At 37.2% G+C, this 17,019-nt stretch overlaps 1 protein-coding gene across 4 annotated transcripts in view; it reads right to left on the bottom strand.

Annotated features, from left to right (window-relative positions):
* Positions 1-3,334: 3,334 nt before the first annotated feature.
* The window catches only part of adgrg2a (adhesion G protein-coupled receptor G2a), a 30,545-nt gene continuing 16,860 nt past the window's right edge, over positions 3,335-17,019 (bottom strand). For 3 of the 4 annotated variants that reach the window (XM_084939765.1, XM_084939764.1, XM_084939766.1), the window contains 16 exons: positions 16,814-16,941; positions 16,600-16,717; positions 10,416-16,024; positions 10,213-10,310; positions 9,729-10,118; positions 9,424-9,576; positions 9,154-9,276; positions 8,975-9,020; positions 8,786-8,889; positions 8,538-8,662; positions 8,183-8,451; positions 7,975-8,074; positions 6,083-6,369; positions 5,864-5,965; positions 4,368-4,487; positions 3,335-4,281 (listed from right to left, as the gene is read on the bottom strand). In XM_084939765.1, the coding sequence (XP_084795891.1) occupies positions 4,178-4,281; positions 4,368-4,487; positions 5,864-5,965; positions 6,083-6,369; positions 7,975-8,074; positions 8,183-8,451; positions 8,538-8,662; positions 8,786-8,889; positions 8,975-9,020; positions 9,154-9,276; positions 9,424-9,576; positions 9,729-10,118; positions 10,213-10,310; positions 10,416-16,024; positions 16,600-16,717; positions 16,814-16,941 (7,876 nt within the window). In that variant the 3' untranslated portion in view covers positions 3,335-4,177. The remainder of the gene's footprint in view (positions 4,282-4,367; positions 4,488-5,863; positions 5,966-6,082; positions 6,370-7,974; positions 8,075-8,182; positions 8,452-8,537; positions 8,663-8,785; positions 8,890-8,974; positions 9,021-9,153; positions 9,277-9,423; positions 9,577-9,728; positions 10,119-10,212; positions 10,311-10,415; positions 16,025-16,599; positions 16,718-16,813; positions 16,942-17,019) is intronic. The other variant, XM_084939767.1, reaches the window with a different exon arrangement.

The raw sequence follows: 17,019 nt of genomic DNA, 5'->3' as shown, positions 1-17,019 counted from the left end.
CACACCCGAAACTCTGGCTGATTGGGACCCACACCCAGTTTCACACCTTGGCTCAGGCGATTAGAGGATCATCAGGGGGTCCTTTTGTCCCTCTGTGGGGGGATACTCCCACTAGGTTTATATCTGGGACTCTCCACCATTTGACCTTAGAACCGAAGAAGCTTCTCGGATGAGAGGTGAAACGTCTTCAAGTAAACTTAAAGAAGTCCAGACGCTTTTCTTTGCAAGCTCCTTTGACTATACCCTATGACATTTGCAGCGAAGTTAATCAATACTTAACTCAGGGTATCTCACGGTATATCTCAATGTATGAGGTAAAAAGTGTGATGCAAGTTGAGATATTGCAATCTAAAGTCCGCAAGCTGCAACATCTCAGATTTACCAATGTTAGTCAAGTTAAAAGCTACAAATTTGAAAAGTAATGCACACCTCTCCCATGTTTAAAAGTACAATTAAAGAAAGGGATAGAGGGCTTAAGAGAACAGAGATAATACATACAGTTCCATTTGTAGTTCTTTCTGCCAAAGGGCCGATAAGCTCACGCCATGGTGATGCCATCCATCATCCATCCATCCATCCATCCACAATTCACTGGAATCACTCCTCTGCTTTAGTGAAACTTGTAAACAGTGATCACCTAATAGGGCTTCACCCAAACTGTGCTCAAGGCAAAATCTGTCATTTTACAGCAATAACCTGTGAATTATGGTGAACTATGAGTGGTTTTGTTTTTGCAGGTTTAAATCGTAGTAACATACCTTTCTGCTAGTAACGAGGATGCCATGAGTGAATTTGATTTTGGGCTCATGAGCTGCTTCTTTTATGTAAGTTTGCCCTCCTGTTAACGCTGTTGCTAATGTTTATTTATTTGCTGACAAGCATCATAAGCAGGTTTAGCTCCATTAACACCTGTTCACTGAGGGCAAAAGACCACAGCAAAAGACGGGAAAGAAAGTTGGAGTGAACACTCACATTAGCCCAAAAATCAGAGTGAATTACATCTCCTTAACTGCAAAAAGATTAACTATTCACTATTAAACACAAACAGGCTGTCTCAGTTCTTACACTTTAAAATACCTAAAAAATAATTTGAAAAAATACACAGAGAGACCTGTGTAAAAAATAAATAAATTGATTTTTCACATCCTTGTAGGGTTTTATACCTGCAAATAAAGCACTGCGGGTATGGAATGAATGAAAATGCTGTTAAAGTGTCAAGCTGCAACCCTAAGAGAGGCATGGGCCTTTCTTCAGCTGGGGGAAATATGGATGGCCTTTGTAAATTAATAGTGTTTGTTTATATTTTCCCTGAAATTAACAATAAAACATCCAATTAGAAATGAAATGTTTTATCAGTTTTAGTGGTTTTATTTCTCCCTTTACCTTTTCCCACATTGCTACTGTTAGTCTGTTTGTGAAAGCACGTAGGCCACACTTGCACAGCAGCAGTAAAAATTAACCTTCAAATCTAATTAAAACTTTAGATGAGGAGAAAAAAATGGCCCCCTTGGCTGATGTGTGATTAGTTTGTTAAATCTGCAAACAAATTAGCCGAGTGAACCTGTCACGTTTATTTTGCATCCATGGCACTTTTTTTTAAATATATTTCATTTATTTTTTTTTTTAGCAAAGTGGAATATAGAATTTGACAGAATTACATCAGCCAGACAGAAAGGATTCTCATGCATATATGAATTATATGATGGGGAATGAGAATTTAAGGTTCTTGGAAGTCCTTGCTGAATTTTTGTCATTCAGAAATTGTATTGTTTTATAGTGGTTGTAACAGGATTATAACTGTAATATTATCCTGGTTAAAGCTGGGGGATTTTTATTTCACTTAGAAGCTATAATTAAGATTTGCCTCGGTAATAATAACGTGCCAAATAGCTATAATAAAACTGCACACTTGCCAACAGGCCATCAATATATCAGAGTTAAAGGTAGTGCAAAGCGATGGGATTATACTGACATCTGGTGGAAGATGGTAGCACTTGAAGAGTTTTTATGGAAAACAAGCTCCCAGAAGATGCTTGAATGACTCTTAACACCAACTGATTTTGATTTGTCTTTATTTACATTTAATACTGTCAATGCAAACTCTTCTGCCTGAGGCTGAAGAGCACAAGTGGGTGTATAGAAAACGATACATAAACAGATATGATTTAATGAAATGTACTGAAGCTGAAATTTGCCCATCTATAGAAGTGCTTTAAAATAAAAACTTTATTCTCTGTAGAACATTGTGAGAACACACACCCTATTAGTTTTGACTTTTATTCGTTATAGCCAGGGTTCATAAGCCTTAATAAAAGTGCTTTACACCACAATATGCGAATAATTATTGAAACTACGATACTAAGATAGCTTTGTACCATAAGACAAATCTTACCAAGTACCCAAATGGTACCATGACTACATTACCATTAGCAATTACAAATGCCATTAATACAGAAAATATATAAATATAAACGTTTTTATTTATTTAATGATTTATATGTGCACAAATTCATACACATTTTGTTTGGCAATAAAGTGTGACAGCTGGCGTGACAGCCTTTTTAGCTTCATTCCGTGTGAACCGGGAAGCATTAACTCCTGAGCTCCAATTTGGAGTTTTCTGCATGTGAGGGTTGAACAGAGACAAAAGACATGACATCAAGGATCTTTAAGACCGCAGTGGAGTCACAAAGTCAAAAATTAAAACATAAACAGGTAAAACAAAGGTGATAAGGTATAATGGCACTGCATAACATGACTGTCAATACCACAAATAAAGACCGTTTAAACTGCATCAGTATATGCCCTTAAAATTTTGAGTGAACGTAAAATGACTCTAACTAGAAGGCATTTTGAAGAAGCTGGTAAACAAAACATTTGGTTTACAAAAAAAACAGTGATTATGATTTCAAGCAGAATTAGGATTGATTGGCATTGGGCATTCAGGATTAAATTAAATCTATGGTATTCATGCTCATCAGTGTAACATCTGTGCCTCCAGCTCTTCATTTTTCTCCCAGCATCTCTCACTCATGGGCTTAACATTAGAGGTCGCCCTGTTCTGAGGTTGGAAATCATGTAAAACTTTTAATAGCTAACTGCTGCCGACCTCTGAGGCTAACCTTGACAGGCTGCAATTGAACTGGCGCTGGGTGGGCGTGAGATGCTCTGCTGAAGGTTACTCAACACGGTGATGAGAGGGTTGTCTGCTGGGATCATAATTGTAGTTTTTTTTCCCCCTCCTGTTGAAAGGGTTTGATTAAAGATGTAAAGATGTGGAGTAGATGTGAAAGTCTGATGCAAAAAAAGAGAGAGCAGCTGGGCAGGTGACAAGTTGAAGTTAGTTTTTTCTTTTTTATTTCATCTTTCATGGCATGCAAATGGCCTTCCAAGGACATTTAGCAAAATGTGTCCTTGTTAAAAAGCACAGGACATAAATCCCATATTTTGATTGTGCTTCAGTTCGCCACATGAAAATATTTCAAATCTTTTTTCTTTTTCATAAAAAGCATGTCTGAACCAAATTTAAAAAAAAACTCTATAATGTAGTGAATAATACAATATTTAACACAGAACTGCACCCTTAGACAATCTTGGAGATATCAACTTTTATCAGATATGATCAAGCAGTTGAGTTTGGCATGTGCACATTTTGCATCAATCAACCTTGTCTCTGTAGGTAGCTAAATACATCCCAAAGTGCCATTTGACACTGCCAGAATAAACTTAGAATTTGGCAAAGGCACTGAAATGTATAGTTAAGACTGGAAATTCCGTCATTTGTCTGTTCAAGAAATGAATATAGCCTCAAAGAAATAGCCAGATAATAATCTATACAATACTGACAGCATCTGTTCTCGGCTACCAAGTAAATGCAGTTCAATATAATGTTTCAGTTTCAGTAGTACACCTTATCTCTGCTAACAAGACTCTTCCATTATCTATACTATTAGTGTAGAATTGAAAACATTCTCCACTTTTTGATTTCTTCTTCTCTAAAGATATTTAGACAAAGGTCTCCTTTGTCCCTGATCCTCTTTAGTCCTTCATCGAACCTTTATTTTTTGTAACATTAAGGCTTTCTTAAGGAAAACTACTCCTCCAATTTGCATCTTGTAAACTCCCAGAGATCCTTTCTTGGAATTGGCTGTAATCACAAAAGAAAGCTTTTGCAGAGTCATTTGGTAGTTTTGCCTTGTGTCAGATTTCCCCTGTGAATCTCGTTGAGGACGACATCATTGTTGGAGCTGTCAGATATCCCGCTGTCCGCGAACACAGAGCCTGCGGGCAATGAGAACAATGTGTTATGAAGAATATATTCAAATATGCGATGTTTGAAAAGGACTATCTGCCACCGCATCACATACCACTGCTATTGGTGCCATAACTGACAACAGAGGAGCTTCGAGAAGTGAACTTTGGATCCAAGGTAATTGCACTGGAGCGAGAGATATTCTTCTTGTTTTGTGTGAATGTTCGACTCCAATCTGTAGAATACATGACTGTTTAACCAAAAATAGGCTGAAAATTGACACTTTTGTTTGCTTTCAAACTGTCTGCTTTTTGAAAAGGCAGGGTAATTGAAAAAGATTTCGCTTTGATTTTCCTGTCACATTTTTTATAATCTCTGCCAAATCTCTTGTTAGGTCAAAGAAACCCAGCAACACTTTTAAGCCTTTCATATTAATGCTTATCTAAAGGCCATCAGGCTCTTTCAACTATTGTCACTATGTCGACGGTGTCAGCATCATAAACCTCAGAATACAACTTGTGATTTTTTTTTATTTCTGTTGAGAATATTTTATTTAGCTTTACTCTGATTAATAAAGAGATAGCAGAAAACAACTCTAGAGCACAAACTTTGTCTTGCTAGAAAATCTAACAAAGACACAATTTTTAAGAAGTAGCTACCTTGAATAGTCGTTGTGGATCTTGACACCTTGTATTTTGAAAGTATTTTTCAATGAAGCTTAGCCATCAGTTTAAACAAAAAACAAAACTGAAGCTAGCATGGAAGTATCAAAAACTGCAGTTCCTTAAATGGCTACTTGAGCGTGGCTTAAAAGTAGGATACATATGTTAAATAGCCTAATTTATGAGCATATTTACAAGTGGGTAATAAAAAAGATTTTGTTTTCAATAGCCTTTTTTCCCATTAACATAACTTTAATATACGCAACATTTAAGTTATGTATTACTGTTTGATGGCCAGGGCAATACAAGCACCAGCAGGGTGCTAGCCTTACCTTACCTAAAAACTGGAGCCCTTAGCCTACCTTGTGGTTGTGGTACTTTTTCGAGCACTTTTTGCTTAAATCAAGTACTAGAACATTAGCACTAATTAGCAGTTATCTATCAGGTATGTAGCTAATATTTAACAAATGTCAATCCTCAAAAAATCTGAAAGCCTTCCCAGAAAACAAGAAAACAAACCAAGTACTGCAAAGTATTGTAGGAGTGGTCTACTAGTTTTATGTCAATTCTAGAGTTCAGCAGTTGGTGAGAGGCAAGTTCAACCCATTAGTCGGGGCGTTAGTTTCAGAAAGATAGAGAATTCAACTGTAATTAGCTGGTTTATGATAAGCAGTAAAATATGTGGATTTAACAAGTTTAGCTTTGGATTTAAACCTGAGCTCTCCTCACACATGGATGTGAATGACATACTACATCCATACATATGTATATCATATCTTTATTTAGATTACTTTAAGTTTTCATTTAAATGAGTTCTTATTTTGGTGGAAATTAAGAACAAAATTTGAAGACAAAGGTTCTAAAGCAACCACTGTTTACTCTGTTGTAACCAACTGAACTACTATAAAGTGCTTCTAAAGAAATTTTCAGGAACATTTAGTAATTTCACCTGAGTTCTCAGCCAGTCGCAGTTTTCCACAGCAAAGGTAAGTTCTCCACTGCCTGCGGACATTCTCCTTTATGGCGCAATGGAAAACAAAGACAAAGAAACCTACACAGGAACAGTAAGGAAATAGCTTATAGTATACATCCATGCATTTTATAGTGTTATTATGATAAAAAAAAATCAATCCTATTTTGAAATTCAAGGTGTTTATACATATGTCACCTTGCAGAGAGTTGAATATAGAAAAAAGGTAAACAAAGGGTAAGTAGAGGGGTCCCCATGCAAACAGAGCAAACCCCCAGGTAAGGCCGAGGATGATGACGAGGCCGGTGACACTGCGCAGATCAGTCATAACACTTCTTTTGGGAGACTGGTTGTGGGGGTTCTGCTTCTTGATACGTGAAAGCTGTCCCATAACAACGATGAAGGCCAGCAGGCACAGGATAAAGATCAGGAGGAAATAGGCCACCACACCCACATAGAAGGCTATGTTATTACTCAGCCAGCAGCTACAGAAAGAAAACAAAGGAGAAATGACCAAGGGAACATTTTAGCTTCAAAACAGTGATAACTTGTTTTCTTTCTCTTCACTTAGGTTGCTTCAAAATTATTAGATGCTGTGGCGACACAACTAAAGCAGTGTGATTAATCAAAGGTTAAGTTCTTTGCTAAGTTTCTTGATGTGTATGGCAAAATCCATTTACAGTAGTTGAACAGACCTTTCCCACAGGAATATTTTGACTCCTCACTTGGAAAAATCACTCTAAAATTCATAATGGCTCTGTTTCAATATGTGCATCAGCATCAATAATCCATGCCATAAAGCAGCCTCATGGAATGTGAGGATCCTGGCAGTTGCATAGTGTTTTTAAATCATCATCTCTGATCAGTGTTGGGAGAATCAAGTTAGGACATTTTTCCACAGTTGCCACTCCTGGGAAATACTTTGGTTTAGGAATGGTGACATTAGTTCAACTGGTTATTGCACAGTTTCATACTCAGGAGCTGAAAAATGGAAATGGCTGATTTCCTGACATTGCACTACACTCTTACGGTCCCACCAGAGCATTTCAGTGGGGATGAGGACTGGACTTTCCCTGGGCCAGTTCAGCACCTTAATTCTTTCCTTTGCTACTGTTTTTGGGATCTTTGGGATTTTCATCAAGGTTTAGCTGTGGGACTGATGGACACATATTTGCCTTTAGAATACTAGTATGTATAGGTCCTGTGGTTTAAAAACAAGCCTAAATCATCAGCCTTTAATCACTGTGCTTGACAGTTTGTATGCAGTGTTTATGCTGATAAACTGTTTTTTGCCAAAAAATAGAGCTGTGCATTTTGTCCAAAGATCTCTGCCTTGGTCTCCTCTATCCAAAGGCAATTGTTCTAAAATTCTTGTGTTTTTTCAGTTGTAATTTTGCAAATATAAGCCATGCTGCCATGTCCCTTTGAAGAGAACAGGTTTTCTCCTGGCAGCCCTTCCAAATAAGCTATATTTTCTCTGTCTTTTTCTAATTGTACTTTAATGAACCTAAACATTTAATATGTTACCGCTGACTTCTCTATGATTGCTGCTGATGTCTTTTCTGCTTGGCATTGTGTTAACACACACCTGAATGCTCCAGAGCAGCAAACTGCCAACACTTGCTGATGATTAGTTAATTCAGTGTATTTTATTAAGAGAACCAGACTGCTGTTTACCCTCTTAATTCTAATGGAAGCAGTAATGGTATACTTAGTTTTTCACATGGTGCTTGTACATTTTGGCTTAATTCTGGTTAAATAATGCCACTGTGTAAAATCGTGTGGTATTTAAATAGATAACCTTTATTATAATTTTTCAAGAAATATGTTTAACCAATGCTGCTTACTCTCAAATGCCATTTAGGAAAAGCACAGACTGCACTTTCCAGAATGTTATTAACCATTCAAAATATTTTACACTACAAGCCTTATTCATCTCATTTACTATTCACATACACGATCAGAATTCAGTATCTTGCCCAAGTAAGTGTTCTATCTACAGTACTTAGCCATAGCTTCTTAGTGAGTTTAATCAAGAAAATGGATCTAAAGCTTTGACATACAAAACAAAATATTAAAAAATAACTCACAAGTTATCTGAAGTGTCATTTGTGTGTTTTCCATAATTAATCAAACCATAGTTGTTTTTGTCCACGGATATCACAATAATTACAACGACAAGAGGAATACCTGCAAAAAACCCAAGGTTAATCAAAGGAAATTTATGAACATATTTAAAATATTGATATAATGAAAAATTAATAATTGATCATCAAGTAAAAGTTTGAAGATTCCTACCCCAACCCGTCAAAGTGAACTTCAGCATGTACTGGCTCAGGTAGGGTGTAAAAACTCGCACAATGCTGAGATACATATGCAGGGCCTCAAGCCCCGCCCATGTAAATGATGTCAGCAGGAAGTAATGCAGGAAGAAGGCAGTACAAATACAGAGGCCTGTATTGTTGTGGCTCGCCAGCCAGCTGTCCAGCAGGAACACCAAGTTCAGGAAGAGCAGAGATAAACAGAGTTGGACCAAGATCTTGGCTGGTATATCCCTTAGCAATTTTCTACAAAGACAGAGTTTAATAAAGAACGTTAAGAAATTTATAAGACTAAACAGTAATGATTGATGTTCACCAAAATAGATCCTTACGGAAAAGAAAGATACGTCAGCAATGTGATAGCAAGAAAAATAGCAGAGATTCCACAGCCAATGTAGGTGATGAAAGTAAGAATTTGTGTGTTCTTCTGGTCAGGAAGTTCCTGTCTGGACAAATCCTGCATGGAGAAGTGGCATACACAACAAACAGACAGTGAATACAAACCGAGGCAATTTGTTTCCGTTGCTGGTTGTTATAAATTATACATGAAACAGAAACAGGTGCACAAATTCACACTAACCAGCAGTACTGCAAAGGATGTAAGATGGCTGCAGCTGCAGATTGTATATTCAGGGGTGCTGTTGACCACAAAGCAGCCAACAGAGCTCCAGCCTCCTCCACCACCTGAAAAATAACATCAAGGGCAGGAATATTTACACCTGGGGCTTTCTGGCTCTTCACAGACACTGTTTGAAATGTGCAAACTCACTATTCAGCGTGAAATCCCAAAATGCACATTTGGCTGTGTAGTTTTCCTACAAACCAAAAACAATTTGCTATTACAGTTTATCTTTTTGTGAGCCTATATTGTTTATAATTGCAGTGATATAATGTTATGATTATAAGGGAACAATACAAAACTACTAACGTGCTGCACATGACACTCACATGAACCGGGTTGCTGTTTCGGATGGTGAACTTAATGTTTTCACTCAGGTTGCTAATTGACAGATTAGCCACACTTGAGCCTAGAACTGCGCTGACAAGAGTTTTGTTATCTAATGATGCATCCTGCAAAAAGGAAGAAATATACAGAGGTCAGTTACAGGAGAATGAGATTCACTTTAAATTTAACCCCTTTCATATAGGTCATAATCAATTAGATAAATCAAAACAGAAAATAAATAAATACATTCTGATATGACAGTGAGAAAGCACCTTAAAGAATGAATTTTTTGCATAGAAAGTAAACTGGACGCTGTTGGCCTGCTTCTGCTCTTCAGGGCTGATACCAGATGTGAGGGAGGCAGGCAAGTATACAGACGCCAAAGCAGGCTCTGAGCTTTTCATGGTCCTTTTTGGGCCACTGAACTGAAAACACGCAATAAATAAATAATTAAGTGGTAGGTTTGGGTTTAGGTGTGGTTGAGCCCTTACGTGTCTTAGATACTAAGATTGATGTGTTTATTTTAAAAAAAGGCTCTCTTGTGAGGACCAATGTCTCTTGATGAGCAGATGACTACCTGGACATGATCAGTGTTAAAAACATCAAAAAGGATTGTTGTGAAGTTGCTCCCATTCACTGTTTTCACAGCAACAACTAAGGAACTGGTTGACAGAATTCCATCGCCACCAGTGACAGCCAGTTTAACACCCAGATTATCCACCAAGTGAATCAGCCTGTCGCCAAGAAATACAACACAAACATCAGGGGAAAAAAAATCACATTTGCATGTGCATATGTTATTTTCTTTGTTTGTTTTAAGACAGATGTGTGTGTTGAACCTGTTTGCAGATTTAGAGAGTGCCTCAGGGTTACTGTCCATCAAGTTACTGACAACTTTGATTACCACTGATGGTGAAACAGAGGGACTGTCCAGATGCTTCTCCAGCATCTCAACCAACACTGACACCTTAAAATTCCCAAATGAGACATTAAAATAAACAAACACAGTCGATATCCATTTAAATGTTAGTTGCACAACAGAGCAGCAGAGTGACATTTACTTGAGAGGCGTTGAGCAGAGATACAGCCTGTGTTTGATTCAACAGGTAGACTGCTTCATCAGTTGTTTGTACATCAGTTGTGGAAGTTCCTGTGTTCTCTACAGGAGCAAATCATCAAATCAGTAGATCTATTTTTTTGTTCTGTAGCTTAAAACTCGATAGTAATAACTTTTTAAAAAGGTTAAACTGCAGTATCTACATACCAGCCACTGTGGTGGTTGTAGTAGTTTTGGTGAGCGGTGTTGTATAAGTCAAAGAAACCTCAGCAGTTGTGCCATTTAAATCTTGTGGACCATGACCTGTTATAGTAGTTGCAGTGGTTGCGGGTGAGATAATAACAACAGATGCATTTTCTGTTGTTGTTGTCGTTGTTGTCGTTGTTGTCGTTGTTGTCGTTAAACCGGCCTCTGGTCTGTCATCTGTTTGGACGGTGCTGGCAGCTGTGGTGGACATGGTTTCATTTTTGCTTATTGTTGTGACATGAGTCAAACTCACTGTGGTGAAATTTGCAGTCTGGTTCTTCAGTGGAGCTGAAGTAGGTTTAGTACTGTGAGACACTGCAGCAGTTGTGCTTTTCTCTGTGGTTCCAATAATTGCAGTTGTTTTATTTTGAGATAGAATAGTCGGAGTAATGATCACTGGTGTTGTGTAATTGTTAGAGGCTTTAGTTGTGCTCTTTATCATTGTGTAGTTGGGAGATATTGTTGTTGTACTAACTGTTGTGTTACTGGTTGTCGCCACACCATTGTGTAAAGTTGTGCCAGCTGTTGTTACATTGTACATTGCTGTGTAATTGTTGTCAGCTGTGGTTGCAGCATACACAAGGGTGTAATTACTACCAGATCCAGTTGCATTATAAACTATTGTGTAGTTGTTGTTAGTTGCAGTTACATTAAAATTGTTGCCAGATGTAATTGCATTATACACTACTGTGTAATTGATGACAGCTGTGGATGCATTATACATTGCTGTATAATTATTACCAGGTGTAGTTGCTGTGGAACTATTCATAGTTGTAGCTGTACTAAAGTTGCTGGACACTAATGTGGAATTACTGCCAGGTGTAGTTGCATAATTAAGTGTTGTGTAATTTTGGTTAGTTGTATTTTCATTCAAATTGGTCCCAGATGTAGTGGCATTATGAACTACTGTGTCATTGTTGTTCACTGTGGTTGCATCGTAAACCTTTGTGTAACTGTGCCCACCTGTAGTTGTATAATTATTGCTACCTGAAGTTGTATTTTGTGGGATTATATAATTGTTACCAGCTGTGGTTGTGCCATCGACTGTTGTATAATTGTTTCTCTCTATAGTTGCACTGTGAACTGTTGTAGAATTATTGTTGGTTGTGGTTGCGTTGTAGCTGTTGCCAGGTTGTCTGTCATTGTTTCTGACCGTAGTTGCATTGTACGCTGTTGTAAAATTATTGCTGGACATAGCTGTATTGTACAGTGTTGTAGAATTATTGTTGGCTGTAGTTGTATTATAACTGTTGCTAGTTTGTCTGTCATTATTGCCAGAAGTAAATGAATTGTACAGTGATGTATTGTTCAACGTTGTTAGAAATGGGCTCACTGTTGTGTAATTGTTGTTTGCAGTTGTTGTATTGTAAATATTGCCAGTTTCTATGTAACTGTTACCAGCTGTGGTTTCACTGTACACTGTTGTGTAATTGCTACCATCTATAGTTGTATTATACACTGTAGTGTTATTTTTGCTTGTTGTAGTTTGAGTGTATACTGTTGGATAACTGTCGGCAGCTATAGTTGTATTGTATGTTGTGTAATTGTCATCAGTTGTTGTTGCACTGTTGACTGTTGTATAATTGTTTCTGACTGTAGCTGCATTGTATGCTGTTGTAAGATTATTGCTTGACATATCTGTATTGTACAATGTTGTAGAATTATTGATGGCTGTAGTTGTGTTGTAATTGTTGTCTGACATAGTTGCATTGTACGCTGTTGTATAATTGTTGTTGGACACAGCTGTATTATACACTGTTGTAGAAGAAATGTTGGTTGTAGTCGTATTGTAATTGTTGTCAGTTTCTCTGTCATTGTTGCCAGATGTAATTGAATTGTACACTGTTGTCCTGTTCGGAGTTGTTAAAAATGGGCTCACTGTTGTGTAATTGTTGCTGGCTGTTGTTGTATTGTAAATATTGCCAGTTTCTATGTAACTGTTACCAGCTGTGGTTTCACTGTACACTGTTGTGTAATTTCTACCAGCTACAGTTGCATTATACACTGTACTGTCATTTTTGCTTGATGTAGTTTGAGTGTATGCTGTTGGATGACTGTCGGCAGCTATAGTTGTATTGTATGTTGTGTAAGTGTCACCAGTTGTTGTTGCGCTGTTGACTGTTGTATAATTGTTTCTGGCTGTAGTTGCATTGTATGCTGTTGTAAAATTATTGCTGGACATAGCTGTATTGTACAGTGTTGTAGAATTATTGTTGGCTGTAGTTGTATTGTAACTGGTGCCAGTTTGTCTGTCATTATTGTCAGAAGTAACTGAATTGTACACTGTTGTACTGTTCAGAGTTGTTAGAAATGGGCTCACTGTTGTGTAATTGTTGTTTGCTGTAGTTGTACTGTAACCTGTTGTTACATTTTTGACACTTGTATTTGCACTGAGCACTGTTGTATAATTGTCGCTGGCTGTAGTTGTATTGTAAATATCGCTAGTTTCTATGTAACTGTTACCAGCTGTGGTTTCACTGTACATTGTTGTGTAATTGCTACGAGCTATATTTGCATTAGACACTGTACTGTCATTTTTGCTTGATGTAGTTTGAGTGTATACTGTTGGATAACTGTCAGCAGCTATAGTTGTATTGTATGTTGTGTAATTGTCATCAGTTGTTGTTGCGCTGTTGACTGTTGTATAATTGTTTCTGACTGTAGCTGCATTGTATGCTGTTGTAAGATTATTGCTGGACATATCTGTATTGTACAATGTTGTAGAATAATTGTTGGCTGTAGTTGTATTGTAACTGTTGCCAGTTTGTCTATCATTATTGTCAGAAGTAACTGAATTGTACACTGTTGTACTGTTCAGAGTTGTTAGAAATGGGCTCACTGTTGTGTAATTGTTGTTTGCTGTAGTTGTACTGTAACCTGTTGTTACATTTTTGACACTTGTATTTGCACTGAGCACTGTTGTATAATTGTCGCTGGCTGTCGTTGTATTGTAACTGTTGCCAGTTTGTCTGTCATTATTGCCAAAAGTAACTGAATTGTACAGTGACGTATTGCTCAAAGTTGTTAGAAATGGGCTCACTGTTGTGTAATTGTTGTTTGCTATAGTTGTATTGTATGCTGTTGTTGAACTTTTGGCACTTGTATTTGCACTGAGCACTGTTGTGTAATTGCTACCAGCTACAGTTGCATTATGCACTGTACTGTCATTTTTGCTTGTTGTAGTTTGAGTGTATGCTGTTGGATAACTGTCGGCAGCTATAGTTGTATTGTATGTTGTGTAAGTGTCACCAGTTGCTGTCGCGCTGCTGACAGTTGTATAATTGTTTCTGGCTGTAGTTGCATTGTACTCTGTTGTAAAATTATTGCTGGACATAGCTGTATTGTACAGTTTTGTAGAATTGTTGATAGCTGTAGTTGTGTTGTAACTGTTTCCAGTTTGTCTGTCATTATTGTCAGAAGTAACTGAATTGTACACTGTTGTACTGTTCAAAGTTGTTAGAAATGGGCTCACTGTTGTAGAATTATTGATGGCTATAGTTGTGTTGTAATTGTTGTCCGACATAGCTGAATTGTAAGTTGTTGCGTAAATGTTGCTGGCTGTAGTTGTATTGTGCGCTGTTGTATAATTATTGCTAGTTGTAGTTGTAGTTGTTGTAGTTGTATTTTGTGGTATTTTGTCATTGTTACCAGCTGTGGTTGTGCCATCGACTGTTGTATAATTGTTTCTCTCTGTAGTTGCACTGTGAACTGTTGTAGAATTATTGTTGGCTGTGGCTGTGTTGTAACTGTTGCCAGGTTGTCTGTCATTGGTGCCAGATGTAATTGAATTGTACACTGTTGTATTGTTCAGAGTTGTTAGAAATGGGCTCACTGTTGGGTAATTGTTGTTTGCTGTAGTTGCATTATATCCTGTTGTTAAATCTTTTGTAGTCGTATTTGCACTGTACACTGTTGTGTAATTGCTACCAGCTATAGTTGCATTATACGCTGTACTGTTATTTTTGCTTGTTGTAGTTTGATTGTATGCTGTTGTATAACTGTTGCCAGCTGTAGTTGTATTGTATGTTGTGTGACTGTCACCTGTTATGGTTGCACTGTTGACTGTTGTATAATTGTTTCTGGCTGTAGTTGCATTGTACACTGTTGTAAAATTATTGCTGGACATAGCTGTATTGTACAATGTTGTAGAATTATTGATGGCTGTAGTTGTGTTGTAATTGTTGTTTGACATAGCTGAATTGTAGGTTGTTGCGTAAATGTTGCTGGCTGTAGTTGCGTTGTAACTGTTGTCAGTTTCTCTGTCACTGGTGCCGGATGTAATTGAATTGTATGGTGTTGTATTGTTCAGAGATGTTAAAAATGGGCTCACTGTCCTGTAATTATTGTTTACTGTAGTTGTATTGTTTGCTTTTGTTACATTTTCTCTGTAACTGTTACCAGCTGTAGTTTCACTGTACACTGTTGTAGAATTATTTTTAGCTGTAGTTGTATTGTAATTATTGCCTGATACAACTGAATTGTAGGCTGTTGTGTTAATGTTGCTGGTTGCAGTTTTATTGTAAGCAACTGCATTTGAAATGTACATTGTAGTACTGCTAGCTGAAGTTTCTGAACTATTATATACTGCCTTGTTTTTGCTTTCTGTGGTTACATTATACACATTGTTTAGAGTCCCTGTTGTGTCATTACTGTCAGATGTGGTTACATTGTTAACAAATGTGTGTTTGCCAGTGGGAGTAAATGCTCCAGTTGTGGTTATATTGTACACTGTTGTGCCACTGGGAGATGGTGTAACCGTTGCAAGACCTGGAGATGTTACATTGTCAGTGGGAAATGGTGTAACTGTATCTATATTGGTCTTTGTTACATAATTGTCAGTATATGCATTGGCTGCAGGATCTTGAGATGTTAAATTGTCAGTGGGAAATGGTGTAACTGCAACTAAATTGGTCTTTGTTGTATAATTTGTGGTATATGCATTGTATGCAAGATCTGGAGATGTTACATTGTTGATGGGAGAGGGTGTAACTGCAACTACATTGGTCTTTGTTGTATAATCTTTGGCATATGCCGTGGCTGTAGTTGCATTGTATATTGTTGTAAGATCTGGAGATGTTGCTGTTGTAGTTGCATTGTGTACAGTTTGATTAGGAGATGGTGTAGATGCATTTGTTATTTTAGAGAGTGTAGTACTCTTAAGCACTGAATCAGGCATAACAGTTGTGCTGTTGTGTACTGCTATGAAAGCACTGGTTATGGTGTTGGTTAGTTGGGTTTCATTAGGTAAAGTATTTTGTACTGTTGTTTTATTAAACACAGTTGAAGGAACTATTTGTGAGCTATTCTGAAGAATAGGTTGTGCTGATGGGGACTTTGCACTGGCAGTTGTTTGAAAAAATGTTGTGTTTTCTTTTTTTTGCACTGTATTTTCAATTGTTGCATAAATATCTCCACTTGTATTGGTCAACGATTTGGTGGTATCAGTCAAAGATCTCATAGCTGCAGTAATCCCGTTGGCCAGAGTTGAAAGTTGTGTTGTGGTTGGAACAGCTGAAGTGTCTGAAGGGCAGCTGTCAGTCAGAAGAACAGCAAGTGTCTCACTTGCTTCACTGTGGAAAAAAAAATATGATAAATAGGTTAGAAATTATATCCTATTAGAGTCTACTGGACATAAAACACATCTCCTCTAACAGATTGTATACAATTTTGGGAAAAATGAACAACTTTCACAATATAGTAAGTGACATCAACATATATATAAAAACACTTTCTTACACAGAGCTCTTCTGTCTTAAACAAAAAAATAATAAAAAATAATAGTAGATAGGAAAGTAATCTAATATTGAAGGAGAGTAATAAAAATAATTCAGCAAAACTTGTAAATGAAGAATGACAAAATAAAAAACTCATGTAAAAGTGTAAATGATGTTGAAACAAAAAATGTAGTACTTCCTATTATTATCATAAACATACAATGGTTTGGTTATGTTGTATTTGTTATGTCATGTTGAAGAAACAGAGTACATCCCCAATAACCTTGCACTTTTTTGTGTATTTACAGAAAATATGAAAAAAACACTCTTGAATTTCCTACTTACAGTTAATGTACATGACTATGAAGCCATGTGAGCATAATTTTCAAAGGCTGTATTTTATATAAGCCTATATTTTATACTCTTGTTACCATGCAAGTAGTGTAGGGTCAGGTTGACAAACATCTGAGCTCCGCAGGTCACTGGCAACCCAGGTCAGGTTGGATTCCAACAGTCTCTGGACAGTCAAACCAGGAGCACCACACACCACTGACAAAGCACAGAGTACCATGAATAACAGTGACAAATTATTATATCATGTAAAGCAGTTGGTAGGAAAATAACAAAATAAGCATGCAAACTAACTCAGGCGAGTAAGTGAACTTTCAGCTGTAAATAAATTGTTGCTTGCAATGATCTGTTGCAAAAGTTTTTTTAAGGAGCAAACATTGACGGGTCCAGACATCTCCAATATCACCATACAGCTGTACAACCTAGAGACCAAAAGACAACAGGGTAAAGAGGAAAAAGTTGGATTGACATTACACTCTGTCAGTGGAATTTCTTTTTTC

The sequence above is a fragment of the Perissodus microlepis genome, chromosome 9, assembly GCF_051167445.1.
Source record: "Perissodus microlepis isolate ML-2025 ecotype Zambia chromosome 9, ASM5116744v1, whole genome shotgun sequence".
NCBI lineage: Eukaryota > Metazoa > Chordata > Actinopteri > Cichliformes > Cichlidae > Perissodus > Perissodus microlepis.
This window is presented reverse-complemented; position numbering and strand designations above follow the sequence as displayed.